The 11628-nt window shown below is 50.3% G+C and overlaps 2 protein-coding genes across 7 annotated transcripts in view; both read left to right on the top strand.

Moving 5' to 3' along the window:
• Nucleotides 1-31: 31 nt before the first annotated feature.
• Nucleotides 32-5852, top strand: TMEM80 (transmembrane protein 80). Of its 2 annotated transcripts, none has more exons than XM_064715230.1 (5): nucleotides 32-65; nucleotides 2296-2312; nucleotides 3534-3627; nucleotides 3729-3821; nucleotides 4738-5852. In XM_064715230.1, exons 1-5 carry the CDS (start codon nucleotides 47-49, stop codon nucleotides 4941-4943), a joined length of 429 nt encoding a protein of 142 aa, XP_064571300.1. In that variant the 5' UTR covers nucleotides 32-46; the 3' UTR covers nucleotides 4944-5852. The 2 variants fall into 2 exon arrangements, with proteins under 2 accessions (XP_064571300.1, XP_064571299.1); XM_064715229.1 differs by having other exon boundaries at nucleotides 55-151.
• A 3820-nt stretch (nucleotides 5853-9672) lies between these two features.
• The window catches only part of LOC135448887 (epidermal growth factor receptor kinase substrate 8-like protein 2), a 49197-nt gene continuing 47241 nt past the window's right edge, over nucleotides 9673-11628 (top strand). For 2 of the 5 annotated variants that reach the window (XR_010440601.1, XM_064715221.1), the window contains exon 1: nucleotides 9673-10251. The gene's annotated coding sequence lies outside the window, so the exon portion shown is untranslated. The remainder of the gene's footprint in view (nucleotides 10252-11628) is intronic. The other 3 variants (XM_064715223.1, XM_064715222.1, XM_064715224.1) reach the window with 2 other exon arrangements.

Raw genomic sequence — 11628 nt, 5'->3', positions numbered from 1 at the left:
GCTGCCGGGACGGCGGAGGACCGGCGGGCGGGGTGAGGGCATCAAGATGGCGGTGCCGAGCCGAGGTGAGCGGTGTCGCGATAGCAACGCGACAGCGACATGACAGCCCTTTCCGGGGCACCGCGGGGGGCTGTCTCCCACCGAGCTAGAGGTGATCTCTCGCGGGGGGGACACGACTAGAGCAAGGCGGGGCCGAGGTCGAGCCCAGCCCCGTTGGCATATCGCGACAATCCCGACACGCTGGGGAGATCCCGGTGGCGCCGCGAGCCGGGGCTTGGCGCATGTGCGGGCTGAGGAGCACTTTGACCCCGGGAAAGACGCTTTCCTGAGGCCGAGAGACGCCTCGTGAAAATCCAGATCTTTGCTTCAGTTTAGGAACTGCTGGGATTCAGAGGGGAAAAATTTCATCCTTAATGTGGTCAAAATCATTAATTTCCAAGTCTTTCGCCGAGGTCAGAGTTTACTCCCAAAAATGTAAATTTTTGGCTGGAGTAGATAAAGGTGGCTGAGAAAATTTGTGCTGAATTCATAAAAAAATTCCTAATCCCAAGACTGTGCAATGAGGTACTCTGGGCGATGCTAACCACATCTCTGCCTTTAATATTAAAGTTTTATGTTAAAAATGAAGCCTTTCTGTTAGCAAATGGGCCATGTTCCACCTCAAATCCCCATTCTCAGTGTCACTCACTCTAAAATCAGCACCAGGCTGGATAGATAACCAAGATTTCGGTGCGTAAAGCACTGAAATGATACATTCAGGCTGTTAAATGATCCCCCTTGGCTCTGTGTGCTCGGGGGGTTCGGGGTTTATCCCTGTGAAATGTCCCGCTCGCTCGGAGGGAGGCAGCACATCCTCAGCAACTGCGGCTGCCATCCCCGCCTGGCGCGGCTGCAGGAGGCTCACTGCCCTCGCCGGGAAAGGATTAAGGAAAGAAGAGTTCGCATATAAAGATGGGGAACTGCCCTGAGGGAATTCACTCGGAGTTCCCTGTGGGAATTCCATGGCTTTGACTATCATACAATTCAGCGTCAGTGGTGTAGCTGCAGTTCTGGATGTTGAATGAACACAGAATTATGGAATCCTGGAATGGTTTGGGTTGGAAGAGACCTTGAAACTCATCAACCTTTCACTACTCCAGGCTGCTCCAAGCCCCATCCAGCCTGGCCCTGGACACTGCCAGGGATGGGGCAGCCACAGCTTCCCTGGGCACCCTGTGCCAGGGCCTCAGCACCCTCCTGGGAAGGATTTCTTCCCAGTATCAAAGCAATTCCCCCTTGTCCTGTCACTCCCAAGGGACAGGATGAGTGCTGGCAGCCCCCAGTCCCTGTACAGAGAGCTGAGAGGAGAGGATCAGGTCCAGGAGACATTTCAGATCATGGACACATGAATCACCTAAAATCATGTGCTTGTTCCCACTGTGTTCCCAAACTGGACACCTTAATTAGCTGCCTGGAGTTAGGGAGAATTAATTTGGGTCTAAATGCATAAAATTCTGAGGTGAAGAGGATGTTGAGCTCAGGAACACAGGGATGAGGATGGCGGTGTGACAATGACAAGCTATCCCTGAGCAGACAGATGAAATGGCCTTTCACAGGTTTTACTCTCCCTGGAACAGAAATCCCAACTGTGCAATTCCTCATGTGCCTGAGAGGCTGAGAACATTAATGAGGAACTCAAGAGGTGCTTTAGTAGGTTGGTGCCATCCTGTTGCATGGGAATTTTATGTGATTTTTGCAGATAATAATAAGGAAAAAAGTGAAATGTGTGTTGGTTGGATCATTGGGAATACTTGCTTTGATTTCTGTGGGCCATCAGAACACACTGAGGTTGGATGTGGAATGACTTTGTGAAGGGAACTGGTTTGGAGAGATGACATTTGGAGGGATGGTATTTAGAGGAACCCGGGAGCCCTGTGTTCTCCGCAAACTTTCTCACAATTTACAAGCAAATGGATCCCATGTTCACCTCCTTCCTGCATAGTTAGAGGGGATGAAGTGTCATCTGCTAGGACAGGACAGGATGAACAAGTTCTGGATAATGCCTGTACACTCCTTCAGGCTTTGAAAGAGCCTAAAGTTCCTCAATGAAAGTGGCTTTTCCCAGTAGGGATTTTCCCCAAATTATTTGAGACTTCATCTACTTGAAAAGGTTATTTTTGGAATCTGAAGTCCAAGAAATAAATGTTTCTGGGAGATGAAAAAAAAGATTCCTCCCAGAATTTAGATACCATTGCTAGAATGTTTCTGGATTTAGACATATTTTCTTCTCTTTGTTTTCTCCTTTTCCATGGAAAGGAAGAACGTCAGAGATTGTATCCTTTCTGTACCACTGCTCCCTCCATGCAAGACTCCTGGAGAAGACTGCCTCAAGTGGATTCCTGTCTTCTGTCCAGTAACTCTGCTCACTGCTGGGTCTGTGCTCCTGAATTTTCTGTCAGTGTCATCCACAGGAAGCACAACTGGGACCACATTGCTTCCAATTGAAGATGTTTGGTGCAAGTTTAGCTGAGATTTGCTCCTCATGGACTCCTGCTCCTGCAGAAGCCCTGCAGTCATGATTTAGCCCCCCTGCAGTCATGATTTAACCCATTTTCTTCAGAAAGGAGGTTAAAAATTGCATTTATGGACTGGTGGACACACCCCCTGCATCACAGCTCACAGGCAGCTGACACAGCTGACAAGGGGTAGTAAAAGCAGCCCTCAGCAGTAACTTCCTCCTCTCTTACAGTAAGTTACCCCACCTTTACTCCTGCCAAGATCCAAGTAACCTCCAAGGAGGAGACACCCTTGGCTCTGGAGATTTCCATGCTTAGAACCTATCTAGTAATTTTTTTTGCTCCACCTTCCTTCAACTGGAAAAACCCCAAAACCTGGTTCTGTGTTAATAAAATGAGCTGCTCTGGGAACTGGAATCCATCCACGGCGCGTGGGTGGGTTTAGAAGCGGGATGGGCAGTTCCTGTAGAAGATGCCTGGGATGAAATCCCTGCTTGGAAATATTTGTAGGATTTGAAAAAAGGCTGGGGGAGAGAGGGGAGTGAATTAAGGCTGTTTCTTAGGAATTTGCATCTCAAAGCTGAGCTCAGACAGGAATGGAGCAAAGCATTTCCATGCTGTGGGCAGGAGCAAGGCCTGGCTGCTGCACAGAGCCACCTCTTCTCCGAACACAAGTTTGATGGAGTTTGCCAACTCTCTGTCAGCTTCCTCAAGGCTGACTAAGAAGTGTAGAAGTAGTCTGGGGCAATGTACACATGCATCCCCCCTGCTTCCTCAGGCTAACGGATGCCCCACTGCAGTCCAAATAAAATTCCTTAAGAAGGGAACTAAAGCCAAGCCTGAAACAGCAGGCTTTTATCCCAGGCCGTGGTGTTCACAGCCTCAAGTTCCTTCCTGAACCCTCCCCACAGCCAGGCATAGCTGGACCATTCAGTATAAAGAGGGAGTGCAGTGTATTTTGGGGTTATTGGGGAATGGTGTTTTTATGGAATAGATCCCACCTCATTGCTATGAGAAATCCTTAACAACAGTTCTCAGCTGTCATCACTTCCCTTACACATCCTGCTTTATGTAAATGGGGTTTATTACATCTTCTACTTCTTGGCAACTCTTGCAATGATTATTTACAAAAGTAAGTTGCAGGTAGTGTCCCCAGAGCAGGCTGTGCTGATGCACAGCTGGGTTTTGTCTTGCTGTGTCTTCCTGCTTTATTTACTCTGGTTTATTCTCCAGGTCAGGTTTTCAGTTATCCAGATGATTTTTTAGCTCCTGATCTTGCCGTGCTTTTCCTTATGGCCATTCTGGAAGTGCCTCGATTGTACTTGGGTAGGTCATGTTATCAGTGCAACTGAATTGTAATCTGTAAACATGAATCATTTGGAAATGGAGGCTGTCAGTTGAGCAGATATTTGGAGACCCCTGCACCTTTCCTTTCTCTCCTGAGGACACCTGCAAGCACCAACACCTTCCTTTCACTAAGACAGAAGGGTGGGGAGGGCCTCCTGATCTTGTCCAAAGCTTGCTAAAACTTCTTCAAGTCCAATTTTTAAAAAACCCAAATCACTATTAAAATCTGCTTAATATTTCAAAGGCATCTGTGCAGGGTGGGGCCCTTGAATCAATCTGAGTGGCTTTAGAGCTGGATTTATTCCACTGCTTTAAATCTCTCTGTGTATTTATGGAGCCTGATCCATGAATAAAGAGGTGGGTTTCAACTCCAGTGTAGTTAAACACCAAAATCTACTGAACTGAGCTCGGAAATAAGCTGCACAGAAGAGAGGACAGCTTCTCCACAGTGTCAGTCATCTGGAACAGGAATAGATTAGAAGGAAATAAGACTTGAAAATGAGGACTGGACTCCAGGAGTGCACCAAGGTCACCACAGTGAGTGCAGGGCTGGGGGGCTCAGGAAGAGTTTGATGGTTGAAGCTGGGTGCTCAGAAGGATGCAGCTTCAGAACTGATTCTCTGTGGTAAGAAGTGCCCTGGCTGTGATTATCAACTGACGAACTTATTTAGATGAACTTTGGTTAGTTTTCCTGTTGTGAAATGGATTGTCCATTGGTGTTGGGCTTGTTGTTTGATTCCTGACAGAGCTTTGATTCAGGCTGGTATTTCAATATATTTTGAGCTTTTTCAGGACTCAGTCAGAGCAAAGTCAGAACTGGGGCCTTTTTTGAGCAGGAATATTTTCTAGTTACAGCTTGAGCTGTTTTGGACTTTTGATTTGTGTTTCCTTGCAGGTTTCAAGGGTAACCTGACGGAAGCAGAGGGGCCGCTGGGGCTGAGCCTGGGGCTCACGGTGGGCAGCGTGCTGCTGTGTGTGTACCTGCTGCTGTGGCAGAGCTACGTGCTGTGGGCAGACGTGCTCCTCAATGCCGTGCTGCTCGCGGCCTACGCGCTCGAGTCGGGCCTCAAGGTCACGGCCATCGCTGCCTTTGTCAGCTGAGCCCGGCGCTTCCCACACCCTGCCACACATTCCTTCTCTCAGAGAGCGGGGCTTCATGTCCACTGCTGAATTCCTTTGTATAGAAAAACCCTGGAAAGCTTCTCTGGCTAAATGAGAAGTTTTGGGGACATAGATGTCCCGCCCAGGAGCTCCGTGATGCTGTCCACCACTGGCTTATTTGTGGGCAAAGGCAAGGGGTGAATCACAAAATGCTTAACACTCTGGCATTCAGCAGGGGTCAGTACTAAATGTCCATTCCTAGCACAGGACAGGAGGCAGTGCTGCTGGCATGGTGGCAGTTTTCAAGGCACAGGAGCAACGTGCAGCCCAAGTGACACACAAATGAATCAGGCCAGGGCTCACTTGTGCCTTGCCACGCACACGTCCGTGTTTGAGGGCACAGCTGCTCTGCTGCTCTCATTTGTGTTTCCAGACCTCAGTGGTAATTTCCCTGACTTTAGTAGGGCAGAACCTGATGTATCCCAGCGGGGGAGAGTGGAACTGGGTTTTGTGCATACCTGGAGAGCCAAGCCACAAGGTTTGGCAGCCAGTTCTTACTACGTGAGGGGATGTTTGGTTAGACAGGATGGATTTAAAATGAACAAAACCATTCACCATTCATTCTCCCTTCTGTCCTGTTTGAAAGTCCAACAGAATGTTAGAATGTTGGCAGTTTTATTTCTATTCAGTGTTAAATGTGCTTATTTCTACTATTTTGCAAAAATTACTATATTCAAGTCTGTCTTAACTTCTGACTGGTTCGAGGGCAGAGTTTTTTACTGTCTCAAAAATATGAGTTAGTGGAAAGCTTTGGGAGTTCCTGGGTTTTTGAAGAAGCCTCTTTTATATTCAGAATTTCCTATTTTTGTATTTATTTATTCATTCAAATAAATAATGGTTTAGATCTAAGGAGCGTTTGAAATGCAGAGCAATCTTGTTCAGATCTTGGGCTCCAGCTAAGTCATCCAAAGGAAGACTTGGGCAAGCCTGGATGTGTGTGCAAGCCTCTTCTGATCCTGATCCTGCTGCTGTGTGTAGCCCCTTCTCCTGCCCTGGGAAGGTCTGAGCTAATTTGCAATCACCAGGGGCTGAAAATTGTGGGGTGCAGGCCTGTGGCACCTCAGCCACACTGCTCTTTGCTTTCTGGTGGGGGTGGAAAGGCACAAAGACACACAAGTTCTGTGGAAGGGCCCAGTTTCATCCCTCAGTAATTCAGTGCTTGGACTTGATCATCACAGAGTGTTTTTCTTAAGGATTCTGGTGCCTAGAGGGGCTTACAAGAAAGAGAGGGACCTTTCACAAGAGCATGTAGTGACAGGACAAGAGGGAGTGCTGTCAAGCCAAAAGAGGATTGGTTTCCATGAGATACCAGCAAGAAATTTGTGACTCAGAGGGTGCTGAGGCCCTGGCACAGGTTGCCCAGAGAAGCTGTGGCTGCGCCTGGATCCCTGGAAGTGTCCAAGGCCAGGCTGAATGGGACTTGCAGCAATGTGGTCTGGTGGAAGGTGTCCCTCCCTTGGCAGGGGGATAGGAGGAGATGAGGTTAAAGTCCCATCCAACCCTAACCTTTCTACTCCCAGGCCAGGTACCAGCAAGTTCTGTTCACATTCCACCACCTGGCAGTCACAGTCAGAGTCCCCACTGGCACAAATCCCCTTGGACAGGTCCTGCTAAGCCAGGGCACAGCCAGCCCTTGCTGCTCCCACAGAAACATCACAGCAGAACTGGGGCTAAGGAGCACCCAGGAAATGGAACAACCAAATGTTTATGGTCTTAGTCTGCCTGAATGGAGCCCCCACCTATTTGTCCTCCCAGATTTGCTTGGCATGATGGAATGTGCCATCACATGCTTGTTCCAAGGAGTGACCAACATACCGAGCTGTCCCTGCCCCATTAACGATCAAAGCACACAAGCAAAACTCTTCCTGGATGGGCACAAAAAAAAGCACAAACTTTTCCTGGTGTTTGCACCTGCCTTACACGAAGGTCTGCCCACAGAACAACTGACAGGTTCTAAAAGGAATACTGCAAAGTGGAATTTTTACCTGAATGCAGGTGATACAGCAAACAGGGTCACACAGGTTAATGTTGAGTCACAGCTCCTGTGCTTCACCTTCTTGAGTGATCACCACAAACAAAATAAACACAAAACATGAATTATAAAACATGGTGAACCCTTTGCTCCCTTCCCATCACCCGGGTGAAAAACAAGGATCAGCAGAGAGTGCCAGCACTTAGTGATAGTGAGGCATGGGGTAAATATGCACATAGGACAACAAACATTAATTTTTTGGCTCGTTTCAGGGCAGGGCCTGATGGCTGCAACTGCTCAGAGCCCTGACTGGCTGTCAGTGCCTGCTGGGCTCAACTGGCACCAACATGGACTTGCATTCTCACAAGGGCAGGACAGCTCTGGTTGCAGTTTTCCAATTCCAGATAAAATTGTCCATGAACTCTTGTGGGGTACTGCTGCTGCTGACAGCCCTGTGCTCTATGATGAAAGATGAAGCCTGGAAGCTTCATCTTGGGAACTCCATCCCAAGTATTTCCAGGCTTTCAATGGGAATTGTCATTGTATTGGTGTCCCTTATTTCATGGTGGCATCTCTTGACACCGAGGTGGTACAAAGACCCAAAATGAATCAGCTTCAGGAAGTTTCCCTAACCAGTAGCTCCTTTCCAAACCGTTCCCAGTGCTTGGAGAAGCAGGGCACACATAGTAAAGCCATTGATGACATTTGCCAGACATACAATCGCTGGAGCTTTTAATTACGAGGCCCAGCCCTTCTGAAACAGGACAAGCAAGTTGGATGCAAACAGCATTAAAAATTTAGAGGAACACATATTTTGAGGAGCTGGGTTTGGGTGGTGTTTACTCGACAAGTCTTTGTTCTCGAGCCATCACAGGGGTGTCTGCCGCCAACCTGATTTAAAAGGCTGATCCTGAGAGGCAAGTCAGCCTCCCCGGATTTCCAAATTGGAGATACTGGGAGATAGGGTGTTATGGGTCCATGACTTTATGATGTCCCTCTGGAGATAGGGTGTTATGGGTCCATGACTTTATGATGTCCCTCTGCAGTGGCCTGGTGCTCCAGTGAAGGAGGGAGTTCGAGGACACGCACTCAATTGATTCCACACCTGGGAGCCACGCCAGGAACCACCACCATACCACAGGGTGATTCCCTCCTGCCAAACCATTCCATGATTCTGCAGTTGCCTCTGGCCCACCCCCACCGGCAGCAGCTGTCAGGTGGGACAGCTGGGAAGGTGTAATAAGCTCTGCTGTGGTTTTCTTCCCTGCCCAGAGGAAAAGTTGCTGCCTCTGCAAAGCAGTTAAGAGATTCCCTGTGGGGCACAGCAGCTCACAGTAGCCCTGTCCTCATTGTGAATATGGAGCTGCATAGGAAGCAGTGCCTTAAAACACCATCCTGTCAACTCCCTGTTTGCATCCCAGGAAAGTCAGCCCAGCCCAACCCAGCAGTATATATCCTGCTGAAATACCCCAGTGATGCATTTCAGGCAGTAGGGATCTCCTGCACAAAACCTTCTGGCTGCTGAGGCTCAGAAGCCTCCAGCACAGCTGACATTCCCACTGCATTTCTCTTGTGTTGGACTGATATCCCTTCTGCCTGCTACAGCAGGCATTCCCTAAATCCTGCCTTTCCTGGGGCCGGTCGTGTTTTCACAATCTATCCCCGGGGATCCTGGCGAGGAGGATGACGGGGCGCTGGGGGGGAGTGTCACAGCGAGTATCGGTTCGTGTTCTCCCGCAGTAGGAGAGGTCGTGGTGCTGTCAAAGCCGAGCTGCCGAAATGCCGGCTGTCAGCAGGGAGCTGCTCTCCTCTCCCCCTGCCCGCCCGGCTCACCCGGCCGCATTCCTCCCACAGGAACTCACCGGGGCGGCTCCTCCGGGCGTGCGGCGCCTGGACCCGGGCCAGGCCCTGCGCTGGGCAGAAGCCCCTCAAAGAAACCCACGGCAGCGGGAAGCTCAGCAAATGTCAAGCTAAGGAGTTTGGGCTTCTCCCAGACCGCTGTCCTCAGGGGGAAGCTTTTCCTTGTTTCTTTCCCTAGTGTCGCAGTTACAGCTGTTTCCTCCCAGGGCCAGCAACACGGGGTCTCGCTTCACATGGACATGGCAGTGATTCAACACTCAGCGTGGGCATGGTGGGGGACACCTGCGCTTCCATAAAAACACTCTCAAAAGCCTCAGTTTTGGAAGAAGAATGGCTAACCAGAATGATCCCACCCTGCCATCGGTATGACCCAGCTGGTACCTTCCCTGCCAAGCACACCTTCCTCTATCCCAGGTTGTTCCAAGCACTGACTTTGAACAATTTCAGGGATGGGGCAGCCACAGCTTCTCTGTGCCAGAGCCTCAGCATCCCCACAGGGAAGAATTTATTCCAAATATCCCATCTAAACTTACTGTCTTTCATGGAAGAGCTGGGGCAAAACGAGGGGCTTTATGGCCATATAACCCCAAGGAGCGCAGTGCCACAGAGGGGGTACCCCAAAGGGGACTCTGCTCCTGATTGCTTTGGGGAGTGTGAGAGAAAGGACGCTTTGCCTTTTCCCTCCGTCTCCCAACACCTTTCCTTGCCGCAGACGTCGGGACGGAGAGCAGGCAGGGGCGATGCTGGAGGAAAACAAGCGGCGAGCCAGCGCTGAGGAGAGCCCTGGGCTGCACAAAAGGTGCCTTGTTCCCCCCATGAGGCGGTCGGGCAGCACGTCCCCTCCCTCACCGGCGATGGAAAACTGAGCTCCAAGCACTCCTTCACCTCCCCTCGCCACCTTCACCCTTCCCATTGGGTACAAAATGTTCTCGGGAGCAAGAAACCCGAAGTTTAACACGTCCTTCCTGGGCTCTTGGTCGCCTTGCCTGGGGAGTGGGCGAAGGCTGCAGCAGCCCCCGGCGCTCCCGGGGCCACCGGCTCCTGGTTATACAGTAACCTGTTGCTCCGGGTCCCAGCTCCACCTCTCTCTGCCTCCACATCCCTCCCCTCCTCTCTCCTGTGCCAAGGAACCTCTGTCACCTGCTCTCAGACACCCGCAGCGAGCGGCACCGGCAGAAAAGGGCAGAGGGGAGCCACGGCAAGGAGACCCCCAGGCCGGGGTGCCGGGTGGGCTCTGCCTCCCACTCACTCTCCTTCAGCCTTCGGGGCATCGGGCTCACAGCCTGTGCAGGCAGGACACGGAGCTTGACTGCTGGAGAATGGCAGCAGGATTTAACTAGGAAGGCACGGGAAACCGGGAGAGAACTCACGGGAGCTGAGCGAACTGCGGGAGACGAGAGCGGCTTCTCAGCACCGGTGAGTCCCTCTTTGCAAATCCTAAAACTTCATCCCCCTCCCCAGCTTTTATCCACTTCAAAAGTCTGTCTGATTCTGCTGTGGAGGGAGAATGGCTGGAGAGGGGATGTGGGCGGGAGAACTATCAGTGTAGTTTTCTGTTGTTTTAGTAAAAAATATGAAAAAATGTACTTTTCCCAGCATTGTGTTTTCTGAGTTTTTTTCCCGTCCTGGTGATTCCCCACCGGGTGAGATCCAGTAGGTGGCACTTTCTTGGCAGCAAAATGTCCATTTGGCACAGAACGAGGCATTTTTTTCTGTTCCTAATGAAGTCTAGAGACGTAGTTTTGAGCAGCTGTTTGTTTGCAAACCTCGGGGTTTCCTCTTTTGGGGAAATGTGTAGAATTTCAGGCCGTTCCCCACCGGGCCCCTCAAAGAGCTGCTGGTTTTGGTGGGCCAGCTCTCCTTACCCCTCGTCTTGGTAGGATTCACCACCCGATTTCAGCACTGAGGGAAGCTCGGAGCTGCCCTGTTCCCTCTGGTGACAGCTCTGCCTCCTGAGGAGATTTCATCTACGTTAACGAGTCACAGCATTCCCGTCCCCTTTCTCTTATTTTCCTGGAAAATGCTGGTGCAAACTCCACTGAGGACAAGGCTCAGGGACAAATTATGTGACTGACATTATTTTCAAATACTGGAAATAACTGTGACACAGCACAGTAGTAAAATTCGTTGATTGCCCTGCTGTAATTAGGGCAACAGGGAGTTAACACTTGTGTTGCTGGGCTGCTCCAAAAGCAGGGATCAGATCCATTGGTAGTTGCTCATCCAAGAGTGCCTGAACTCGGCTGGCATGTATCCCAAAAAGGACTTTTTCTGAGTAAAGAAGTGACAGACCGAGGCTCAGACCCCAGCTGATACAGCAGGGACCCACGCACGGTTTTGCTCGCGGATGCCACAGGCAACAGCACATTCCTGGCTCTGTTTTGCTCTGTGAGTTTTCGGTTGATTAAGAAGGAAAATTAGTCCTTCACAGACAGAAAGGGCAGGCAGCAGTGCTGAACCAAGGAGCCTTTTAAAACAGGACTGGGAAGAGGGACTTGGGATCCACTGTGGGAAGGTGTCTGTGAGAGGCAAAGGTCGTTGGTTGGCCATGTTTAAAACCAAGGCTTGAGCTGGTGTTTGGGACAACACTGCAGCTCAGATCCACTGTGGTCAGGCCTGCATTGTTCCTGCTGCTGGTTTCCGCAGCTGAAGCCTTGGGAAGGAGCTTGTGTTGTCCCAACTGTGCCTCAGCTCTCCAAGTGGTCTAGAGCAGGATCTACTCTGCTGTACTCATCAGGGCAGGGTGGCTTTGTCATGTAATCATAGAGCTTAGAGGAGCAGGGGATGTTTTTG

Source organism: Zonotrichia leucophrys, chromosome 5, assembly GCF_028769735.1.
Source record: "Zonotrichia leucophrys gambelii isolate GWCS_2022_RI chromosome 5, RI_Zleu_2.0, whole genome shotgun sequence".
NCBI lineage: Eukaryota > Metazoa > Chordata > Aves > Passeriformes > Passerellidae > Zonotrichia > Zonotrichia leucophrys.
Note: the sequence above shows the minus strand (reverse complement) of the source record. Positions and strands in the feature narration are given on the sequence as shown.